This window comes from Cetorhinus maximus, chromosome 4, assembly GCF_964194155.1.
Source record: "Cetorhinus maximus chromosome 4, sCetMax3.hap1.1, whole genome shotgun sequence".
Lineage (NCBI taxonomy): Eukaryota > Metazoa > Chordata > Chondrichthyes > Lamniformes > Cetorhinidae > Cetorhinus > Cetorhinus maximus.
The window spans coordinates 49,734,989-49,759,968 of NC_135882.1; the positions used below are offsets into that span (position 1 = coordinate 49,734,989).

The window sequence follows — 24,980 nt, forward strand, 5'->3', positions numbered from 1 at the left end:
TCTAATCACATGTAGGCCAAACCAGGTAAGGATGATAGGTTTCCAGCCCTAAAGGGCATTAGTTGATCAGTTTTACTACTTGGTCACTTTTATAACAAGAATTTTTGAATTGAATTCAAATTTTCAACCTGCCATGGTGGGATTTGAACTCCATTTCTCTAGATTTTTGGTCCAAGCCTCTTCATTACTTGTCTAGTGGCATAACTGATCTGAATAAGAAATAACAAACAGAGAACTGGTAAGAGACGGGCTTAGGCCGCAAGATAAATTGGGAAACTAGTTAAACAAAACAAAACATAAACCAACAAATGGTATGTTTAACAATGCATTGGAAAGGCTGCAAATGAAGGAAATGATTTTGAGAGACCTACAAGAATGTGGCTCCATGCTCCAAATTGCACTCTCTGCTAGGAAGACTCGGTGCCAATTGTAACATGTGCAAAAATGTTAACAAGTGCTGAAATGAGAAAATTAGAAAAGCAAGTTGGCAAGTTGCAATGGGCATCAGAATATGCTGTTTAATATGTCTGCAGCAAGAACCTTGAGGAATGAAAGGTTTGCTGGCAATGGTTAAATGAGGACAGCTTTCATTCAGTATGTTCAGATTTTCACTAAACACTGCTTTTTGAATTTTTATTGGGATATGGGCAGTCTTCGCAAAGCTGTACTTACTGCCAATCCCTAGTTAGGAATCAACCACAGAGCCCTTAGCTGGTGTAACGTGTAGGTCAGACAAGATGGGAGGTGACAGGTCCCCTTCCCTGAAGAGCTGCATTTTTACAAGAATCTGACAGCTTTCGTGATCGTTTTCTTATACCAGCCCAAAATTAGCAAAACTATTGAATTCAGTTCCACATCTTGCCTAAATGGTACTTGAACTCGTGACTACTTGGTACTGTGCCCACCATAGAATACTCAAGCAGCAGCCAAACTGATAGGGGCAATTTTAACTTGGGGCACTAGTGTGAAATGGATGATAATGAGTTAGCCACTCATTATACACTATGTCCGATTTCCCTTTCTTTGACTTCAGTGGACAGGAAATTTGGCCATGCTGTATAATACATGGCTAATTTGATATCACCCAGTTTACAGCATTGCCCAAAGTTAAACTTACCCCACACAACTAGACCTTTGGGGAAAGTAGTGACCACTAACCAAAACCAGAACACATGGAGGTTTTCACAGACGCCAAGGGCAGAACTTGGTCCTCGTTGGGTGGGCGTGTGCCCGACCTGAACAGGAGTGAAATAGTGCGTGATGACGCGGGTGAGTGTCCCAACATCATTGCGCACTCTCGCGATATTTCGCTCGGCGGGCACGCGCAAGAGGCGGCCGCGCGCCCGCCGACAATTAAGAGGCCTGTTAAGGACCTTAAATCAATTAATTAAATCAAATTTTTCTCTGCCCGACTAACCAAGTGGCCTTTGCATTTTTGCAAAACCTCATCCACGGGCAGGATGAGGTTTCAACCAGTGATTTAAAAAAAACTTTTAAAACTCATTTTTAATATGTCCCTGCTCATGTGATGTGTTTTCCTCATTTTTCAATTCTTCATTTGTATTGTTAAAAATCTTCAGCTCCCTGAGGCAGCTCTGTGCCTTCAGGGAGCTTTCACTGAGTGCACCCCCACGCATGTGCACACTTCAGCACTCACGCTCCTCCCGCCCCCACTCCGGCAGTGCTGAGGCCCTGAGCGCACCTTTTATGCCGGCTGGCCGTTAATTGGCCAGCCAGCGTGAAATCATGGTCGGAGCCCAATTGCAGGCAGCGGTCGATTTCGTGGCCTGCCCGCCACGCCCGCCCAACAAGGTAAAAGTCCTGCCCCAAGTTTTGCTGGATAACAGTAGAACTGAGAAGAAAGGCCCAGTCTTTCAATGCGGGCCCTCTCCCAGAGTATGAAAACTGCTGATTCCTTTATAAGCAATAAGATCATCCCTCGGCAACGAAGGATTTAATGCAGTGGACACAGGGAAAGCATTTCCCCTGGTGGAAAAATCAAGAATGAGGGATGAATATCTTAAAATTAGAAATAAAAACAGCAAACGCTTGAAAAACTTATCAGGTCAGGCAGCATTTGTGGAGAGAGAAACAGAGTTAACGTTTCAGGTAGTGGTTGTTCATCAGAACTGAGGAGAGAAATGTAAAAGGAGTGTAATAATTTGAGCAAGTGAAAGGGGGAAGAAGAACAAAAGGGGAAGTCTGTGATAGGGTGGAGGGCAGGGGTGGTTCAATGATCAAAGGTTTTGTGGTAATGGGTAAAGAAACAAAAGGTGTGCCCAGATCAGGTGTGAATGGCTGGATAGCAGCAAAGTGAAGGAGTAAAGCAATGTGAAAAGACAGAACCAGCAAAACAAATGAAACAAAATGGATCAAACACAAGAAGGGAAACAGAAAGCAATGTGCGAGAACGAGGTAGAAGAGACCAACAGAAGTCCCGTCAGAGAGGAGAGCAGAGCTTCTTCAAGGTGGTCATGCCTGGAAGAGAAGTGGCAGTGAGTTAAAAACTTAGACAAAAGGAAACCATTTTCAGATTTTATTTTTGATTTCCAGCAACTGCAGTATTTTGCTTTCTTATTAATGAACTTAAAATTAGAGTTTGTCTGTATAGGAGGGAAATCAGGAAGCACCTTTTCACACAAAGGATAGTAGAAATTTGGAACTCCCTCAGGCCAGAAGGTTGCAAGTGCTGGACAAATGGAGCTTTCAAGGCTGAGATGGAGAATCAGGCATACAGAGTTAGTGTTTCAGGTCAGAACTGAAGAAAGGTCATTGACCTGAAACGTTCGGCATGATCCTCCGGTCCTGCCGGCCGGTGGGATTTCCCAGTGCTGCCGAAGTCAATGGACTTTTGGCTGGCTCGCTGTGGTCTGGAAAATCCCAACCATTAACTCTGTTTCTCTCTCCACAGAGACTGCCAGACCTGCTGAGTTTTTCCAGCATTTTCTATTTTTATTTCGGATTTACAGCATCCGCAGTATTTTGCTTTTATTTTGCTGAAATGGATAGTGGAGTAAGGGCAGGTAATGGAGTTGACGTACAGGTTGGCCTGGTTGAGTAGAGCAGGCTTGAGAGATTTCACGGCCTACGCCCTGTCCCTATATTTCTGGAGCGTATTGTGATTGAAATTTTACAGAATGGACTGCATATTACCATTATTTTCATGCCTTCCCCTTAGAGAACAGTGTGAAATAGTGGAAGGCTTCACAGGTCAATTGATGGTCTGACTGGCCGCAATGTGAATGCTCCTTTTGTTACTATAATCAACTTTATACCAGCCAATGGGCAGCTAGTCCTATACAGTGGGAGGGCTGCATGGGCTTGAACAACCCTTGCAATGAGGGAGAGCCACCCACACCAGTGTTGGGAATAAATCACTAAAGACTATTAGAAAATGAGACAATTCAAGAGCATCCAATTAGAAGGAAAGCAACACATTCCACTGCCACAAGGAATGGGATGGAGAATTGACCTGAGGTCAAACTTTCCACACCAAATCTGATTGGTTAGTCTGAATATCTATATTTTGTTAGTTATCTTTCACTCCCTGTGATCTCTCTCCCTACCTTACTGAGGAGGGCTCTGCTGTGTTCTTAGAAAAATAACTTTTATTCACCAAGCTGGCCACACTGCAATCACTGAACGATCAAAGAGCTTTAGAAACTTGGGGCTGGTTTTCAAAAGCCCATTAGGGTGTGGTCGGGTGCAGCCGTGAATTGAAAATTGCGACCTTGGTTGGACGTCACTGAATCTCACCCCACCGGAATGTGACATGATCATAGCGAGGAGCCATGGGTACCAGTGGATTGGTTTCAACTCAACTGCTCAGCCAGTGGCACTGAGTCGTCATTGCTAATGCTGAGAGACTTATGTTTGTGAGCATTGAATGGTAAGACTCTTGAGAGGGCTCCTGGCATCACTTGGACATCAGAGGTTGGTAGAGGAAGCCTTGGTGAACCAACGAGTGGCAGCTGAGGGAGTTTAGATAGGAGCAGGCTTCTCTTACATTGAACAGAGTAGTGAGGAGGAACTTCAGCAGATGCATCTTCCTGATCAAGAGGAGGTAGAGGATCTGAGCGAGAGGCTGCAAGGGCAAGGAGACATCAGGTGTACCGTCCAAGAGATAGCTACCTGCAAATGACATAGCCCCTGTATCATAGAAGACTCCACATCTCCAGATGGTTGGATGTGGGACATTTGCACTCCGGTCCACAATGACCCAATGCCTTGTGCCAACCCCACCCCCATGCCAGTCTCCTACCTGCAACCGTCAAGGCCACCTTGGCACTGAATGTTTTGGCACCAGTTCATTCCAGGGATCAGATCTGGACCTGGGTGGCATCTCATAGTTGGCAGCTCATCATGCCATTGGCAAGTCATGATTCCCTCATCCAGAGGCTGGATCCACATTCATTTTTGAGACAGATGAGCTAGCGCAGGCACACAGGGAGTCATGTCCAGTTGGTTATCAATTATACCCACAAAGACATCAAGGCAGAAAAGGCTTCCACTTAATGAATGTCCAACTGGTCTGTCACAGGGAGTGCATCTTGCAGGTGTGTACTCAGTTCTCGGGCATGACTCCCTCATCCTTTGAGAATTCCAGATGCTGCAGATCTTCAGACTAACTTCCAGGCTCCATGGGTGGCTGCTGGGGGATAAGGGTTATCCGCTGAAGGGGTGGCTCCTGACACCAGTTTGGCACCCAGTAACAGGTGCAGAGAGGCGATACAACCAAAGCCATCTACTAACACGTACCTTCACTGAGCAGACCATCAGCATGTAGCTGATGCACTTTATTTGCCTTGACTGGTTGGGTGTGCCTTCCAGTATGAGTCAGCCAGGGTCTCTTGTATTGTGGTTGCCTGTTTTGTGCTGCACAACACGACTTTACAAGGAAGACTGGAGCTGGATGAAGAGGAAGACCTGGAGGAGGAGGAGGAGGACTGAAGGGGTGCTGCAGAGAAGTCCGGCACCCAAGAGCTCTTGGCAATCAACAGGCTCTCAGCCGTCATGACAGATGAGCCTGTAACTCACCTTCGAGCAGAGAGAGAGGAACCATCCAGCAAATGCACATATTTGAATAATCCCATTGCCACCCATATTGTTTGAAAATGGAGTCACCACCACTAACAGTATTCCCAACACAGACCATGGCACCACAGGAGACCCACCCCCAACCCCACCACTCTGTCCCAGCCCTTCATTCGATGTGCTTTTTGACATAAAGCAACAATAACATGCCAGTCTGTTCTTTGGTATAATCAATGACATAATAAATGAAAAGTCAATGAATACAAACTTAAAAAACATCATCCAAGTGACCCATAAAGTGGGATGAATGGCATGTTGCCTTGTGTTCACACACACACCCCTACATGGTGCTGCCCCGTGGCTGAGGATGAGGTGGAGGCAACCTGCTCAGTTGTACCCGTATCTGGCTGGGATGCCCGTTGCTTCCATCCTCACCTTGGAGGTGCCCATCGAGATTTCTCCACAGGCTGCTGTACCTGCAGCATCACAGGGACAGCCTCTGTCACAGGGCCTTGCTGCAGGGATGGTTCCCGAGTCAGAGGGGCAAAGGAGGCGAGGGATGATGCTGGTGCCCCCTGAGGGATGGCCCCGTCCTCAGCCTCTTTGGCTGCCTTTTCATGTGCCCTTACGTGCAGGATGAGATCGCCAGCTGGGATGCAGCTGATGTCCACTCCAAACATCTCTGCACTATCAGAGACACTGAGCGGTCACTGCTACAGAGTCTCTCACTCCTTCAGCACAATGCTCCTGCATCCACTCGGAGTGATGCTGCATACCGCTTTCCAAGAGGTTGGCCACTCTCTCAATGGAAGTGCTCAAATGCCTGACACATCACGGAGTACATGGGTTGCATGGACACCTCCATTGTCTGACCACGGCTCCACAATGCCACCATTCAGGAACTCATCAGCCTCTGATGCTCCAAAAAGACCCTTGTGTGTGACAACTGAGGCCTAGCATCTTCACCCAGAGAAGCAAAGCTGTGTCTGTCTTCCACCCTCCTAGGGGGATTTCCCACTGCTGACTCTTCTCCCCCTCCTCCTCCTGCTCATTTGTGAATTGTGGCTCACCCAGTGCTCCCCATTCTATGCTAAGCTGAGGCCTAGGTGAGGTGAGTGTGTCTGTGCTGGTGGAAGATGTAGAGGAATGATGTGACAGTGCTGCCTCAGGAACATCTCTGCCCACCAAGGAGACGGACAATAACTGAGCTGTTACATTCCCTCTGCGACCGGCCTTTACATTGTATTCCCCTCCGCAACCGGCCCTTACAACATATTCCCCTCCGCAACCGGCCCTTACAACGTATTCCCCTCCGCGACCTGCCCTTACATCGTATTCCATTCCGCGATCACCCCTTACATCGTATTCCCCTCCGTGACCGGCCCTTACATCGTATTCCCCTCCATGACCGGCCCTTACATCGTATTCCCCTCCGTGACCGGCCCTTACGTCGTATTCCCCTCCGCAATCAGCCCTTACATCATATTCCCCTCTGCGACCGACCCTGTGGGAGACACAAGATGGCGGTGATTAGAACTCAGGCTACTCAGCATGTGCCTCAGAACAACCAACCTCATAGATGACAGCGGTTGTATAGTTGGGCAGGAGTGACTTCCATGTCCTTCACCTGAAGGTAGAGCTATCAAATGACCCTCTTGGAAGACCTCCAGTCTTGTCATCGCCCACAGCTTGACGTGATGGCACCTTGACCACCTCCAGGATTGTCTCCTCCAAAGGGGTCAGTGTGTGGAGCTGCAGCACACACCACCACCTGTCCTTCACGTCTCGTTGTTTATGCAATCTGTTTTTCGATAGAATGAAAAAGAGAAGGATTTATGAAAAAAACTGCGCTCCCTCATTCATTCCAGCCTGACATTCACATGACGTGTTGTGTCCTTCAGTGATATTGCGCTCCATGGCCAGGAATTTTCAGACGGCCAGGTTACCCAGCCCGGCACACAAAGAGAACACATGTGGAGAACACATTGCTTCCGTTACTGGCTGCCCTGTAGCTATTTAATGCTCCAATCTGATTGGGCGGAAGCTCTCTAGTCCCAGCAGGGCCAGAAGCTGAGGCGGACAGGACTGAGACTACAAGTAGTCCCCAGAGTCGAAGTCCCAGAGTCCATGGCCAGATAATTGTGGAGGTCTCAGGGCGGGGAGGGGAGCTGAGGCTGGTGGGCTGGGTAGAGGGGGTTGTGGAGATGTTGATGGAGAGGCCAAGGGGGGAGGGGGAAGGGAGCACCGAGGGGGGACAAACCTTGTTGGGGGATGTGCCTGACGTTGAAAGGAGGTAATTGATGGAGATGCCCCTCCCCTTCCCACCTGAGGCCCAAGCAGGGTAACTTTCCGAGCTTCCCACCCACTGCCCATGAACTCCTCCCACCAGCCTGAAAATTGAGGCAGGGTGGGAAACGACTATTGTGCCCATTATTTGGCCACTTAAGGGCCTCAATTGGAACCAGGGTGGGCAGGCCAGCCTAGACCTTGCCCGTCCCACCATAAAATTGTGGAGAGGTTGGGGCAGCCACAAAGCTGTTGGGAATGCCATTTGTGGAATTTTATGTCCCCCCTCCCCAAGCTGCCAAGGTGTTAATATAAAATTCTACCCCATGTGTGAGGGTGGCTGACATCTCAAAGATGCAACTGGCCACATGATCTGAGGAGAGCTGTGAACATTCAGTCCACTTGGCTCATATACATGCTGCTGTATGCAGAGTTCATAGAAACATACATAGAAACTAGGAGCAGGAGTAGTCCATTCAGCCCTTCGAGCCTGCTTCACCATTCATTATGATCATGGCTGATCATCCAACTCAATAGCTTGCTCCCGCTTTCTCCCTATATCTTTTGATCCCTTTCATCCCAAGAGCTATATCTAACTCCTTCTTGAAAACATGCAATGTTTTGGTCTCAACTACTTTCTGTGGTAACAAATTCCACAGGCTCACCACTCTCTGGGTGAAGAAATTTCTCCTCATCTCAGTCCTTAATAGTTTACCCCGTATCCTCAGACTGTGACCCCTAGTTCTGGACTCCCCCACCATCAGGAACATCCTTCCTGCATCTATCCTGCCTAGTCCTGTTAGAATTTTATAGGCTTCTATGAGATCCCCCCCTCATTCATCTGGACTCCAGCGAATATAATCCTAACCAACTCAATCTCTCCTCATATGTCAGGCCCGCCATCCCAGGAATCAGTCGGATAAACCTTCGCTACACTCCCTCTGAAGCAAGAACATCCTTCCTCAGATAAGGAGACCAAAACTGCACTTTTTCAAAGGCTTCGTTCGAGGCCTGACACTCAGGTGTCACTTGCCATTCATCTTTCCAGACCCTAGCAGATTGTTGGAGTGTTGTCTACATTTCATCCATGGGTGCAGACCTCCATGGCCACCTCCATCCATGCCTTCTTTGTCTGGCTCAGAAGATTTCTTCTTACGGACAGAGGGGATAGCACATCTCTCCTCTCAGAAGCAGCGTCCACCAGAGCCTCAAGGGAGGCATCGGGAAAACACGGGGCCACCCCAGGATCTTCGCCCAGGACAGCGCTGGCACTCTGAGCTCCTTGCTGCTCCATACCTCTAGGCAATGGCAAGCTCAGTCATGGCTGCTGTCCTCCATAATCAGGTCTCGCCTGCAGGCCGCTCCCCAAGCCGCTAATTGGGTGCCGACCTGCCTCCGGTCAGTTAGGACCCTTTGAATTGAAAAATCACGTCATGTCTGTGGCACTGACACGGTGCAGGGTCGGGACTCCAAAATGATCAGGGTTCATGTTCCCCACCCTGGATTGAAAATCCAGCGCTTGATGTTAGAAAGCAAAAGTCCCAAATATTATCTGATCTGCCTTGTAAATTTTTCCAATATGCCCCGCATGTTTGAAGTTACGAAATACAAAATTAATACATTTCAGAGAGATAAACTAGACCTTCAACTATTGAAAAAACATCCGTTTTCCCATCATCACTGGCTAGGCTTTAACTGGAGAATCGTGTTCAGTTCTGGAGATTACTGTTTTGGAAGGTCTTGGAAAGAGTTCAGAGGAGATTTACTGGAATAATGTTAAGTGGAGAGACTAGAGAAGCTGGGATTGTCTCCAAGGTTAAGAGTAGATTTCATAGAGATGAGCAAATTTTGAGGAGTTTTGGTTGAGTAAATAAGGAGAAACTTTCCACTGGCGAGAGAACACAAATTTAAGATAATTGGCAAATGAACTAATGAGGAGATGAGGAGGATTTTTTGAGTGGTGAATTGTAATGATCTGGCATTCGCTGTCTGAAAAGATGCTGGAAGCAGCGTTAAAAATAACTTTCAGAAGGGAAATGAATATATACTTGAAAAGAAAAAAATGTAGGGAAATGAGAGATCAGTGGAGAGTGAGGCTAATTTGATGGCTCTTGCAAAGAGCCAGCACAGGCATGGTGGGCAGAATGGCCTCCAAGATTCTATAGTCAGGCCACAAATCAGCCATGATCTAATTTTTATGCACACAAAACTTAAGAAAATGGATTTGTATCCCTTTTTATTCACAAAACATCCCTGCAATTGCACTTGTCACAAAACAACTCCAGAACTCCCTTCCAGAATAGTGGTCCAGTTTTCCTAGGATTTCATTCATTTAAGGTAGTCATTTTTCGGCTGTTATAGAAACATAGGGCTGAATTTTGCCGCCGGCAAGCAGGGGGCGGTGCCCGCTCGCCGACGCGAAAATGACGCAGGATGATGTCAGGGGAACCCCCAACGTCATCCCGCCCCATTTAAATATTCAGGAAGGTGGGGGCACAGCAAAATCAGCTGTCCGCCCACCGACCTGTCAATGGCCAATTGAGGCCATTAACAAGATAATTAAAACAATTAAAGGACCTGCCCGTCCAACCTTAAGGTTGGTGGGCAGGCCAGAAGCCCCGGCGGGGAATAGAAAAAACATGAAACCTCATCCACCGGCGGGATGAGGTTTCATGTAGGGTTTAAAAATGTTTATTAAAGTTTCAGTGAAATTTATTAACATGTCCCATCTCATGTGACATTGTCACATGAGGGGGATATGTTAAGGATTTTTTTATTTTTCTATTTTTAAAGTTTATACAGCTGTCAGCGATCTCCCTGAGGCTGCACTTAGCCTCAGGGAGATGCGTGCTGTTTCGTGCACATGCGTATAAGAGCGCACTCTCGCATTTGGGGAATTACCCCCCCCCACCCGCACAAGAAGTGCATAGCGCTTCCCACCGGGCATCACGCTGGGCGGGCCTTAATTGGCCTGCCCACTTAAAATGGTGGCAGGGCCCGCTTCTCCGGCGGGGATCAGCTCCCTACCCGCCAGAGATTGGGTTGGGCCCGCCCGCCCGGTGCCCATAGAAACTAGGAGCAGGAGTAGGCCATTTGGCCCTTCGAGCCTGCTCCACCATTCATTATCATGGCTGATCATCCAACTCAACAGCCTGCTCCCGCTTTCTCCCTATACCCTTTGATCCCTTTCGCCCCAAGAGCTATATCTAACCCCTTCTTAAAAACATACAATGTTTTGGTCTCAACTGTGGTAGCGAATTCCACAGGTTCACCACTCTGGGTGAAGAAATTTCTCCTCATCTCAGTCCTAAATGGTCTACCCCATATCCTCAGACTGTGACCCCTGGTTCTGGACACCCCCACCATCGGGAACATCCTTCCTGCATCTACCCTGTCTAGTCCTGTTAGAATTTTAGAGATTTCTATGAGAACCCCCCTCATTCTTCTGAACCCCAGCGAATATAATCCTAATCGACTCAATCTCTCCTCATATGTCAGTCCCGCCATCCCAGGAATCAGTCGGGTAAACCTTCGCTGCACTCCCTCTATAGCAAGTGTTCTTGTGTTCTCTCTCAGATACAAGTGAATGAAAGAAATTCAGCTGCTCAAATCACTCGGAACGCATTACAAACTGAATAAGCAACACAAAAGCTTTCAAATACAGAGTTTCAATTGTCAACACAAGTTGATTAGAAGTATGATTAAGTAAGATTACAGGATCCATGATGTTTATTAGAATCCACTGAGGACACAGTCAGACTGATAGATTCAAACATGTCACAGTTCTTCAGGAGGTTGGTAGTTAACATGAAATAAGTTTGGTAATTAGGCTATTAATTAGTGAAAAGTTGGATTATAAGAAAACAGGATTGTGTTCAACAGTCATGGTATTTATTCAATAGCACTGACGATGACCCTGACATCCCCAAACTGTTGCCCTGTTATTCACATTTACAAGTAAGTCCAAAGAGTAGCTATAAGTCAGGAGAAGCTACATGGGCATCTGAAAGAGTCTCGGTGATACCACCAAGAGTCTTACATCCAATTTAGATGCATTGAAATTTTTCAAGGGGCAGAGAGTGCAAAAGAAGTTTGATGGAATGACAAGAGAGACAACGGGTAAATATAGGAAATTCACGTAAATGAGGTGGCGTCACACCCACCAGCGGTAATATTCACTGTTTGTGAAATCAGTCCTTGAATCTATTCTCAATGGAGTGAACTGAGGAAAGGATGAGAGGTTAAAGCCATTGCCAGTTTCGGAGTTACGTTTGGATCAACAATATTATATTTAAACAATATTGATTTGCAAATTGAATGTAGGATTGCTTGAAGGATTATGGAATTTAAGAAGTGAAATGGACCCATTGACATATGGGAAGTATGTCAATGTGAGCTTGGAAGCAATTTAGGATAAGGTATTCGGGCTCTGAGCAGGTCTACGGTGTGGAGTCAATTTTTTTTCTTCTTTCTTCTGTTCTAACAGTGAGATTCCCACCAGATTCTCATTGTGCAGCCATTGATAGACCAATAGGCACAACTATCGGAGTCCAGTGTGACATGAACCATGTTAATCATAGGAATAATATGCAGGCTAGGAGCCAACTGACTGCATTGCTCAAAATCCCAGTATTTGAGATGGAGATATGGTTAGTAGATGGATAGGTACAAAATCCTTTGAAAAAAAATGCCTTTCATTTACATAGCGCCTTTCACAGCCTTGGGACATCCCAAAGTGCTTTATGGCCAATAAACTACTTTGGCAGTGCAGCCACTGTTGTGCAGAAACGTGGCAGCCAGTTTGCAAAAACAAGGCTCCAGAAACACCAATGAGAAAAAAGGTTCAGAACATCTGTTTTAGTGATATGTTGGCCAGGACAACAGGGAGAACGCCTCTCGTCTTTATCAAGAGCATGGAATCATCTGCAAAATGGCACCAGTGGCAGTGTGTATTCTGGCAGTGCACTGGAGTGTCAAGCTAGATTAGCCATGGGGTGGGACCTGAACCCATAACCTTCTGACTCAGGGTGAGAAAGCTACCTGAAGAACCATAGTTGAGAAGAAGAGGTGGGCTAAATGAGATTAATATTTTTTTCCCATTGCTTTTTATCCTCATGTTCTTATCAATATTTACAAAGCAATGACATTAGGCAGCTGAAAAGCGTACGCAACTCAAATTACCAATTAAAGAAAGCTAACCTGAGTTCTAGACAGCACACAGACAGAGATGACGTGCTTTTTGGCAGAGGTGAGCATTCAATTAGTACCTGTACATAAACAAGAGATTAGTGTTCAGATAAATGGATGGCTAGTTAATTAAACCTTCCCTTTTAGTTGTATAGTGAGTGAGTTAGGGCATCAGAATAATTTGAGATAAATGAAGACACTTCATATCCAAGTTTACTATAAGTGGAGATTTCAGCATTCTATATAATAAATAGGATAAAACCTAGAAGCTAGGAGTTCACAATTTACCGTTCAGACTTTTCATGCTTCAGTTACATTTAAATACCTAGGAGCATGTTAGCTCTAGTTACAGAAAACATGCAAATGCATTCAAAGCGTTCCAGGGACTGGTTAAATGTGATGGTGTTTTGTGACATAGTTGACTGCTGGCCCATATATTCCTGAATGTTTGACCATAATCTTATTAAATGGCACAACTGGATTGAAGGTTCAAATGGCCGACTCCTGCTCCAATCTCTTATGTGCTGCTCACTGCTTCCATCTTGCATCGCTCAATAATCTTACTTGCAAGTTTCGCTGTTAACTTCAGATACCCTAGTTGTGCCAGTCAATATCTAATCAAGCTGTATAAGACCCCAAACAGTAAATGAAACCCTAGCTCATGCCTGTCAGTGGAAATGACTCTGATTGAAACACCAGTTCTGCTTATTACTGGGAATAGAATTTTATTAAAATATAACTCCTGTTTTTTTTTGCCTGACAGGGGGAAGTGCTTTTTGACAGTTGGGAGTCCATATTTAAAAGCCATGCTGCTTTCAACACAGGCGTTCCTATTTATTCGTTTGATGGTAGAAACATCATGAAAGATTCTTCCTGGTAAATCTCTGCTCATAACTCTCCAGAAAAATTCTGCAAATATGAAAGAAAGGGTTTGCAATTATATAGCACTGTTCCCAACCTCAGGTCACATCAAAGTGCAGTTCAGCCAATTAGGTACCTTTAAAACACAGAAGCACAGAACACTTAGAACAAGAATGAGGCCATTTGGTCCATCATTTCTGTGGTGATTAAAAAAGCCATCCAGCCTAATCCCATTTTCCAGCTCTTGCTCTGTGACCCTAGAGGTTATTACACTTCAAGTGCATGTCCAAGTGCTTCTAAAATGCAATGATGGTTTCTGCCTCAACCAGACTCTTCCAACAGGGCATTCTGGACTGCCACCACTCTCAATTCTCCTCAAATCCCCTCTAATCTTTTGCCAATCACTTTAAATTTATGCCCTCTGATGATTGACTTTTCTGCCATGGTAAATAGATCCTTCCTATCCCCTATCTAGGCCCCTCATAATTTTACCGAAATTAAATCTTTCCTCAGCTGCCTCTGTTCCAAAAACAGCCTCAGCCTCTCCAATTTTTCCTCTTCGTTAAAATCCTCCATTTCTCACAACATCCTCCTCTGTACCTTCTCTAGGGCAATCATATCCTTCCTGTGATGCACTGGCCAGAACTGCTGTAGTCTAACTAGTGTTTTATACAGTTCTAGCATAACCTCCCTGTTATATTCTATTCCTCAGTCAATAAAGAAACTACCCAGTATGCCTTTTTAACCACTTTTTCTATCTATCCTGGTACCTTCAGGAGTCCAAGGACATACACCTCAAGATATTTCTGTTCCTCTACACCTCTCAGAATGCTATCATCTATTGCATATTCCCCTGCTGTATTTTCCCTCCCCAAATGCATTACTTCACACTTCCCCAGATTGAACTCCATTTGCCACTTTTCTGTCCACTTGACCAGTCCATTCAGACCTTCCTGCAATTGTAGATTTCCTCCACACTATCAACCACACAAATGATTTTGTTAAATCTGCAAACTTCTTAATCATGCCTTCTATATTTAAGTCCAGATCATTGATAATATGCCACAACAAGGGGCCTAGTACTAATCCCAGCAAAACCCCACTGAAAACAACAATCCTGCCACATGAACACCACCCTTACCACTGACCAATTTTGGATCCATCCTTCCACTTGCCCTTGGGTCCCATAAGCCTTACTTTTCTGACCAGTGCCCCACATGGGACCTTATCAAAAGCTTTGCTAAAATCCATGTACATTAAACATGCTCCCTTCATCAGCCTTCCTTGTTACCTCCTCAAAAAAATTCAATTAAGTTAGTCAGACACAACCTTTGCTTTACAAATTCATGCTCACCATCCTTGATTAATTTGTGCCTTTTACATGTTGGTTAATACTCTCCCTCAGAAAATTATCAAATCATTTGCCACCTCTCAGATTAGGCTGACTGGCCTGTAATTACTCAGTCTATCCCGGCCTCCCTTTTTAGACAATGGCACAATGTTAGCAGCCCTCCAGAACTGTGCCTGTAGCCAGAGATGATTGGAAAAAGATGGTCAGACCCTGCACAATTTCCTTCCTTGCTTCTCTTAGCAGCCTGGGATACATGGCATCTGGGCCTTGTGATTTATCCACTTTCAAGGATGCTAAACCCCTTCATGTTTCCTTTCTCACTATATTTACCACATTCAGTATTTCACACTCCTCCTTAGCTACAATATCTGCATTGTCCCCCTCTTTTGCAAAGATAGGCATAAAGTATTCATTAAGAATCATGTCCATGTCTTCTGCCTTATTTTTGATTTCTAATCAGTCCCACTTTCCTCAGTATCATTTTGCTCTTTATGGATTTATCTTTGCATTCCCCTCTTGTTTCTCAATAGTTTTGATGCTCCCTCTTTGCTTGCCTAATTTTCTTTTTAATTTCACTTCTGCATTTTCTACACTCCTCTAGGCTTTCTGCAGTATTTAGCTCTATGTCTGACATAAGCATCCCTTTCTTTTTTTACCTTACCCTACTCTGTATACTCTTTGATATCAGAGTGGGGGAGGGGGTGGCAGTGTCTAGATTTGGGACTCCTACCCTTTTTCCTTCTGGAAACATATTTATTCCTAATCCTGTCTGCCTCTTTCGTTGAATGCCTCCCATGTTCTGAGACTGATTTACCTTCAAGTAGCTGTTTTCAATCTGCTTTTGTGACATCACGTCTCAACTTAGTAAAATTGGCCTTTCCCTAATTTAAGATGTTTAGTCTTAGTCTCCCTTTGTCATTTTCCATAACTGCACTAAATCTACTTGCTTTTCTTGAAGTGTAGATACCATTTCATGGCTTTAGGGTGAAAGGGGAAAGGTTTAGGGGGAACATTAGGGGGAACTTCTTCACTCAGAGAGTGGTGAGAGTGTGGAACAAGCTGCCATCTGACGTGGTAAATGCGGGCTCACTCTTAAGTTTTAAGAATAAATTGGATAGATACATGGATGGGAGTGGTCTGGAGGGTTATGGACTGGGTGCAGGTCAATGGGATTAGCGGAATAATATTTCGGCACAGACTAGAAATGCCGAATGGCCTGTTTTCTGTGCTGTAGTGTTCTATGGTTCTATTGTACTGTGTAGGAAATGCAGTAACCAATTTGTGTGCAGCATGTTCCCAGATATAGCAGTGCAATAAATGGTCATTTGATCTGTTTTCAGTGCTGTTGGTTAAGGGGTAAATATTGGGCTGGACTCCACCACCCCCGAACCCCCGCTTTTTAAAAACAAATAGTTCCATGCGATCTTTTATATCGACCCAAGAGAGCAGACAAGCCCGCGGTTTAATGCCTCATGTGAAATTGGCATGTTCGTGTTATGCATCACATCCACTCCATGGACTAAAATTCTGCTGCAATTTTATTTTTAATTTCAAGGCCACACAAAATAATCTGGCACGGGTCCAGCGAAAAGGGAGGCCGAGTGACGACAAACTACTGTGGGGCATGGCGGACAACAGACATGACCCTCACCGGCAACGCATCACCACTTATAAGGGGAAGGCTCCTGGATCAGCACTCGTATAACTGCGCAAATAACTTTATTGTTCTTTGCATTGAAAACAGCTACTTCCATGACCACAGGAGGAGAAAATAACAACTTGCGACTGCACATGAAAGGTTTGGAATTATATCGCGTCTACAATCTCATCACAAAACCAGTAAAGGGTGGCATACTGTTAGATTCTATAAATATGTTAACGTGGGGACAATGTAAATATTGCTTTCTGACGGGATTGTCAATTTGCAGAAAGTTAGCAGAAATGGAAGCCAAAGATGACATACCTCAAAAATCTGCATGGACTGTTTTTTTTAAAAATCAAACTGTATTTGTTCTAAAGAATTGCTCTCGTGCAGCTCCTCCATCATGTTTGTTGATATTTTGGTGCTAGTGAAAAATAAATTTAAGTGAGACTGCTGTTAAGATGACCGTATTTATAAGCGCAATTGATTCAACTTGTCCAGGTTACAAAACAAAGCCAAGTTGGAATGATGGGGTAAAGTGTCCATTTGCACCCACCCACTGCTGAGCCTTGTCCCACCTGCGGTGTCTATTAGGAAACTAAGATTTTCCACCCATTGGGAATGCACTGCAATGACGTTTCACTGGGAATGCTCGTCTCTGAATCCAACCTCTGTAATGAAGGATACTTTTACTTCTTCCAAACACTGCGAAGAATGGAACTTTTTTTTGTGAAATTTGTCGTCACTACGTGTAAAAAAAAAATGCAGTGCTCAAGTTTTTTTTTAAACATAATGTACAATGTAAATCCATGCATCCTTACTACTAAACCCTGCATAATGGTATGGTATTAAAGTATCTTAATGCGCAATTAACAGTGCTGTTTTTCCTTAACTGGAACCTTTTTAACATCTTTTTTGAATGTTTCTGAGAGCAGTATTATTCAACAGTAACAACCTTGTATTTATTGCTTCTATCCATCAATACTGCCAAGATGTGAGCCGGCAGTGGAGGGCCTCGCCTGCGGGTAGCAAGTCACTGGCAATTTTTCTAGCCTGGTCTTCTGACTTGTAGAAGGGCTTTCCCACTAGTAGCCCACCTTTACAAAAGTCGGCCCTTCCATTTGTTTAATGGTTTTTGATACAACGCTGTTCTGCTACAGATCAGTAGATTTAAACATTCTCCTATTTTTTATAAAACAATTGTAATAGGCTATTAGTAACAATTTCACAGCAAATTCATGTTTAAATAGTACAAACTTTAGAGATGGCAGCTTTTCAGCATAATCATTTCCACTGCAGATTTAATCAATTCACACTGAAGATTCTGTCCATTTACAGTGCAGATTTAGTCCATATACAGTTCAGATTTAGTCCATTTACACTGAAGATTTAGTCCATTTACACAGAAGCTTTAGTTCATTTACAGTACAGAATTAGCCCATTAAAGTGCGCATTAGTCAATTAACAATGTATACTTTGTCCATGGATAGTATAGACTTAGGCCTTTTACAATACAGGTTTAGTCCATTTGCAGTCCAAGTTTAATTAATTTACAATACAGAATTAGTTAATTTACACTCTACATTTAGTCCATGTAGATTGATTTAGCCCATTCATTGGAATTCAACTACCAGATCAGTAAAATAATGTTTGCATAAATCAGCAACTTTTTAATATATGAACCAAATGTCTGAATCAGATTGTATCGAAATGAAGGATGTTTCACACGCTGAATAAACTTAATACATTTTTTGTATGTTTCTTTCCGGTCTCATTTTTGAAATATGAGTTTGAGATATGATGGGACATTGGAGAGTAGGGAAGGAGTTTCCTGTGCTGGCATATGTAATTGGTTTATATCAACCAGGTATTTTCTAAACAGTTCAGTATTAATGCTTTCAATGAACTGCCACATTTCTGTTTTGAATCCAGTTGCAACAGCCCATATCAGCACAGAATATCATAATGCAAGATATTTGCAGAGCTGATTCTATTTACTTTAGTTTTGTAACAAACTAAACAAGTTACTGACCCTGGCACTTGGTCTTTCCAGCTCAGCTGCTGTCAGTTGGATGGTGTTGGTGCCAAGATCAGAGCAGTTCAGAACTTTCCATGTTGGTAAATGGCTGTCCCACTGAGGGAGGAGGAGCAGACCTGAAACGCTGGTTGCCCACTCAGGGACATTGAAGATGGCACTTGGCCAGCATTAACTATTAGGTCACCCAGATGTGGCTAATTAGAAATCTAGGTGTGGATTTTACATGGTCCGATATCTGATTAGTAAATAGAAATTAGTAATAGACTCAGCGTTAGGCATATGAACTCAGTAGAAATAGCCAAAATATGGTATTTCCCACCCTCCCTCCACCCCACCACCACCACTACCACCACCCCCACAACCATCACCCATCCCCCCCACCCCACACCCCACCACCACCCATCCCCACCACACCACACACCACCCAAACCCCCACCTCACACACCACCACCACCCATTCCCCTCACCCCCCACCCCACCACCACCCATACCCCCCACCCCACACACCACCACCACCCATCACCCCCACCCCACCACCACCCATCCACCCCCACCCCACACACCACCACCACCCATCCCCCCCCACCACCACCACCCATCCCCCCCCACCCTTCACACTACCCATCCCCCCCCACCCTTCACACTACCCATCCCCCCCCACCCTTCACACTACCCATCCCCCCCCACCCTTCACACTACCCATCCCCCCCGCCCTTCACACTACCCACCCCCCCCCACCCTTCACACTACCCATCCCCCCCACCCTACACACCACCACCCATCCCCTACACACCGCCACCATCCATCCCCCCAACCCCACACACCACCACCCATCACCTACACACCGCCACCACCCATCCCCCCCACCCCACTCACCGCCACCACCCATCCCCCCCACCCCACACACCACCACCACCCATCCCCCCCACCCCACACACCGCCACCACCCATCCCCCCCACCCCACACGCCACCCATCCCCTCCCACCCCACACACCACCCATCCCCTCCCACCCCACACACCACCACCAACACCCATCCCCCCCCACCCCCACACCCACCCCAACCCCATCCCAAACACCACAAGGCTGTTGATGCCGGGTGAACTGAAATTCCCAAGATTGAGATAGATTTTTGATTGGTAAAGGCATCAAGGGATCTGGTGCTAAGGGTAAATAGAGCTGGGATGCAGATCCACCATGACCTGATTGAATGGCAGAATAGGTTTGAGGGGCTAAATGGGCTCCTCCTGTTCCCCTATTCCTATTACAGCCTGGGTGGAAGTGAGTGCGATAACAGTGTTATCCAATATAGCTCTGTACTCACTAGACACTTTTTACTTATTGGGGTCCCAGGTGTGACTAATTGTATTTTAATTAGTAAATTGCAATACTCATTTACACATCATACACATGTGAACTTTAATCTTTTTGTGGGTTTTTGTCAAAACAGCAAGATGAAAAAGAATGTTAGTGTTTTCTGATCATTGTATTTTAATTCCTCAGGTTACTGAATGATGGTAGATGTTTGTTATGTAGATATACTCACGTGAAGTACATTTACCTATATTATGTGAGTGTATGTAAGGTATTTTCTACTAAAATTAATGCACTTGGCTAAAATGGTGTCACTGCAGCCAAACCTGTGATTAGTTAGCAATTTCTATTGGATGACAATGTCCTTGAAGAGCCCACTCAGATAAGGGAGCAATACTGTTATACCTGGACTTGGATATTATACCAGATTAAAATTTGTAATGTGGGAAAGTAGTGCTTGGCATGGGTGAGGAAAGCAAGATCCTTGGAATCAGCTTTAGTAATGGAGGCAATGCTCCTCATGATCTCAGAAGGTGAGTTCCATGAAAAATGATTGAGCCTGGATGGTCCATCCAAGATGAGATCTCCCATATGTGAGGAGACAGCTTGGGAGCTGCAAGACAAAATATGTATGTAGGCAAAACCATCATGGATTAAATTAGTACAGACAGATGGAAAAAACTGCATCCAAGAAAGCACATCAAGGATATCACATTGACTTTGTACATCGTGAAGCTGAGAGATTTGGGTATTAATCAACTCAATGTTCAACAGTCTAGAAATTCAAATATGCCCATCTTTGGGCAGGTGGGGGTTGGGATGGTGGTTACATGGCACATTCCAGAATAATGAGGTCTTCATATTGGGTCTCAGCCTTCTTTACAGTGAGGCTGGCACAATGCAAAGAGGAAACCAAAATCAGACCCCTAGTGTCAGTGTCCCTTAGGTAAACAAATTCAGGAGTCATGGGAACACCAATCTACATTCTTTCAATGTGAAGTTGGGAGGAGCACACTTGCTCCTTGGTTCCCCTTTCAAGTAAGCAAGTTTAAAACAAAACCTTTTTGGTAGCAGCTATTCCAGGCTTTGGTTTTACCAGGTGCAGCTGGTATTGGCACCAATTGCCTCCGGGAAAACCACTTTTGCAAATGGGTGGGGGGGGGCAGCCTCAAACAGGCTTTCAGCCCCTTACTTGCATTTGCAAAAGGCCTAAAGCCTGTTTCAGGCTTGGGTCCCGGCTGCCTATTTCTTGTAGAAATACAGCAAGCTTTGCATTCTCGGCTCAGAATGAGTGAAAGCTTCCTAGTCACCATTTTGGGGGGGTTAGTAGGCAGCATGCATAGCCAAATTTATAGACCAACATGTCTTTTCACTGTCGAGTGGCAGCCAAGAGGCCATGGCTCAATGACTCTTGCCTCTGAGATAAAAGGTTATGGGTTCAAGACCCAAACCAGGGACTCAAGCATATAATCCAAGCTGACAATCCAGTATACTATTGAGGGAGTTCTGCACTATGGAGCCATCTTTCAGGAGAGATATGTTAAACCAAGCCCAGTCTGCCTTTGTAGAGTAGATCAAAAAGATCATACTATTTGTATCTTTCGACTAAACAAGAAAGATTTCCTATGCTACAACAGCGAGTGCTTTTCAAAAGTACTCAATTGGCAGGGAAGTTCTCTGGCACATCCTGAGGTCCTGAATGGAGCTGTATAAGCTCTTAGCCTTTCTTCTCCTGTGCAGCATGTAATTCTCTATAAAAACTTTGCCTTCAATAGGTGCCATTGGGCCAGGACTAGGAGGGGCAAATAGCAAATTCACAGAATCACAGAATTTTTACAGCACAGAAGGAGGCTATTTGGCCCATCCTGTCTGAACCTGCTCTCTAAATGAGCAACATGACTTAGTGCTAAAAACAAAAAACTACTGCGGATGCTGGAAATCCAAAACAAAAACAGAACTACCTGGAAAAACTCAGCAGGTCTGGCAGCATCGGCGGAGAAGAAAAGAGTTGACGTTTCGAGTCCTCACGACCCTTCAGCAGAACTGAGTAAAGTTAGGAGAGGGGTGAAATATAAACTGGTTTAAGGTGTGGGGTGGTGGGGGGGTGGTGTTGGTTGGGGAGATTGAAGTTGGAGGGGGGGGTGGTGGTTGTAGGGACAAGCAAGCAGTGATAGGAGCAGATAATCAGAAGATGTCACAGACAAAAGGAACAAAGAGGTGTTGAAGGTGGTGATATTATCAATATCCAGACTCACTGTGTGAAAAAGTTTTTTCTCACATTGCATTTGTTTCTTTTTGCAAATCTCTTTAAATCTGTGCCCTCTCGTTCTCAATCTCTTAAAGAGTGGTAACAGTTTCTCCCTATCTACTCTGTCCAGCCCCCTCATGATTTTGAACACCTCTATCAAATCTCCTCTTAGCCTTCTCCTCTCCAAGGAGAACAGCCCCAACCTCTCCAATCTGAAGTTTCTCCAATCCCTGGAACCATTCTTGCAAACCTCTTCTGCATTCTCTCCAATGCGATCACATCCTTCATATAATATGGTGCCCAGAACTGTATACAATATTCCAACTGAGGTCTAACGAGTGTCTTATATAAGCTCAACATAACCTCCTTGCTCTTGTACTCTATACCCCTATTAATAAAGCCTAGAATACTGTATGCTTTATTAACTGCTCTCTCCACCTGTCCTGCCATCTTTAATAACTTATACACATGTACACCCAGGTCTCCCTGCTCTTACACACCCTTAAGAATTGTAGCCCTTATTTTATATTATCTCTCCATGTTCTCCCTAACAAAATGAATCACCTCATACTTCTCCACATTGAACTTCATCTACCACCTATCTGCCCACTCACCAACTTGTCTATATTCTACTGAAGTTCTATGCTGTCCTCCTCGCAGTTTAAAATGCTTCAAAGTTTTGTATCAACCGCAAACTTTGAAATTGTCCCCTGCACACCAAGATCAAGATCATTAACATATATAAGGAAAAGCAAGGGTCCCAATACAGACCCCAGGGAAACTCCACTACAAACCTTCCTCCAGCCTGAAAAACATTCATTGACCGTTACCCACTGTTTCCTATTATTCAGCCAATTTTGTATCCACGTTGATACTGTCCCTTTTATTCCAAGAAGTCTAACTTTTCTCACAAGTCTGTTGTGTGTGGCACTTTATCAAATTCCTTTTGAAAGTCCATATACACCACATCAACAGCATTACCCTCATCAACCCTCTCTGCTACCTCTTCAAGAAACTCCAGCAAGTTAGTTAAACACAATTTTCCCTTAAGAAATCTATGCTGGTTCTTTCTAATCAACCCACATTTTTCCATGTGATTACTAATTCTATCCTGAATAATTGTTTCTGGAATCTTCCCCACACTGAAGTTAAACTGACTGGTCTGTAATTGCTGGGCTTATCCTCACAAACCTTTTTTTGAACAAGGGCGTAATGTTTGCAATTCTCCAGTCCTCTGGCACCTGCTCTGAGTCTAGGGAAGACTGAAAGATTATGGCCAGTGCCCTTGCAATTACCACTCTTACTTCCTTCAGTATCCTTTGATGCATCTTGTCCGGTCCTGGTGCCTTGTCAACTTTAAGTACTGACAGTTTATCCAATAGATCCTCCTTACCAATTTTGAATCCTTCTAGTGACAGAGTTTCCTCCTCTGTCACCATGGCCTGGGTAGCGTCTGCTTCCTTGGTAAAGACAGATGCAAAGTATTCATTTCACACCTCAGCCATGTCCCCTGCCTCCATGTGTAAATCTCCTTTTTGATCCCTAATCAGCCCTACTCCTTTCACCACCCTTTTGCTATTTATGTTCTGATAGAAGACTTTGGAATTCCCCTTTATATTGGCTGCCAGTTTCTTCTCATGATCCCTCTTTGCTTCTCTAATATGCTTTTTCACCTCCCTTGTGAACCTTCTATATTCCACTTGGTTCTTCGTATTTTCTACCAGACACCTGTCACAAGCACACTTTTTCTTCATGATCTTAATTCATACCTCCTTTATCATCCAGGAATTTGTTTGCCCTACCTTTCCCTTTTGAGGGAACATACCTTGACTGTGCCCGATCCATTTCTTCTTTGAAGGTAGCCCATTGTTCAGATACAGATTTGTTTTCCTGACAACCTTTGGTTTCAGTTTATCTGGTCCAGCTCCCTCTTGCCCCATTGAATTCAGCTCTCCCCCAGTTAATTATTCTTACTCTGGATTGCACATTGTCCTTTTCTACCATCATCCTAAATCTTATGATACAATGATCACTGTCTTCTAAGTGTTCCCCCACTGACAATTGATCTACTTGGCTTACCTCATTTCTAAGAACCAGGTCCAACAGTGCACCCTTTCTTGTTGGATTGGACACATACTGCTGCAGAAAATTCCCCTGAACACAATCTAGGAACTCTTGCCCCTCTCTGTCCTTTACACTACCACTGTCCCAGTCTACATTTGGGTAATTAAAGTCCCCCATTATAACTACTCTATAATATTTGCATTCCTCTGTAAATGCTCAGTCCCAGCTCTGTTCAGGTGCAACCCATCCGGCTTGTACAGGTGCCATCTCCCCCAGAGCCAGTCCCAATGTCCAAGGAATCTAAAGCCCTCCCTCCTGCACCATCTTTCCAGCCACGCATTCATCTGCCTTATTCTCCTATTTCTGTACTCGATAATTCTGATTGCAGGACCACATCCCCCTTCCTACCTAAGTCATTGGTACCCATGTGGACCACGGCCTCTGGCTGATCAACCTTCCCCAGAAGAATGTCCTGCAGCCACTCGGTGACATCCTTGACCCTGGCAACAGGGAGGCAATCCTGGAGTCATGACTAAGGCTGCAGAAAAGCCTGCCTGTTCCCCTAACTAATGAACCCCCTATCAATATTGCTCTTCCGCTCTTCTTACTGCTCTCCTGTACAGCCGAGCCGCTCATGGTGACACAAACGTGGCTCTGACTGCACTCCTGAGGGACCAACACCCTCAGTGTCCAAAATGGAAAACCGAAAACAAAATGAAAACCCCTTACCTGCTGTGAGGAGCTCATTGCAGAGATAATAGCCTGGCAACTGGGCCTGCGGGGCACTGAATTTTTTGGAGATGCTGCTTGTATAATGACAATTACGAGTTAGTTTCAACCATTGTTCTTGGATAAGGGAAAGTTTCACAATTTATCCAAGGTATTTGAAACAGTTAATTTGTTTCCCAGGAAGAAACTGGGCCTGTCAGGTGGATGTGAAATAAATATACTTTAT

General features: G+C 44.8%; 1 protein-coding gene across 6 annotated transcripts in view; it reads left to right on the forward strand.

The window, feature by feature from the left end:
* col15a1b (collagen, type XV, alpha 1b) overlaps window positions 1-24,980 on the forward strand; it is a 371,940-nt gene that overhangs the window by 322,282 nt on the left and 24,678 nt on the right. For 4 of the 6 annotated variants that reach the window (XM_078540165.1, XM_078540166.1, XM_078540160.1 and 1 more), the window contains 2 exons: window positions 13,271-13,383; window positions 16,275-18,117. In XM_078540165.1, the coding sequence (XP_078396291.1) occupies window positions 13,271-13,383; window positions 16,275-16,494 (333 nt within the window). In that variant the 3' untranslated portion in view covers window positions 16,495-18,117. Of the gene's footprint in view, window positions 1-13,270; window positions 13,384-16,274; window positions 18,118-24,980 lie in introns of those variants that run through there. The other 2 variants (XM_078540161.1, XM_078540162.1) reach the window with 1 other exon arrangement.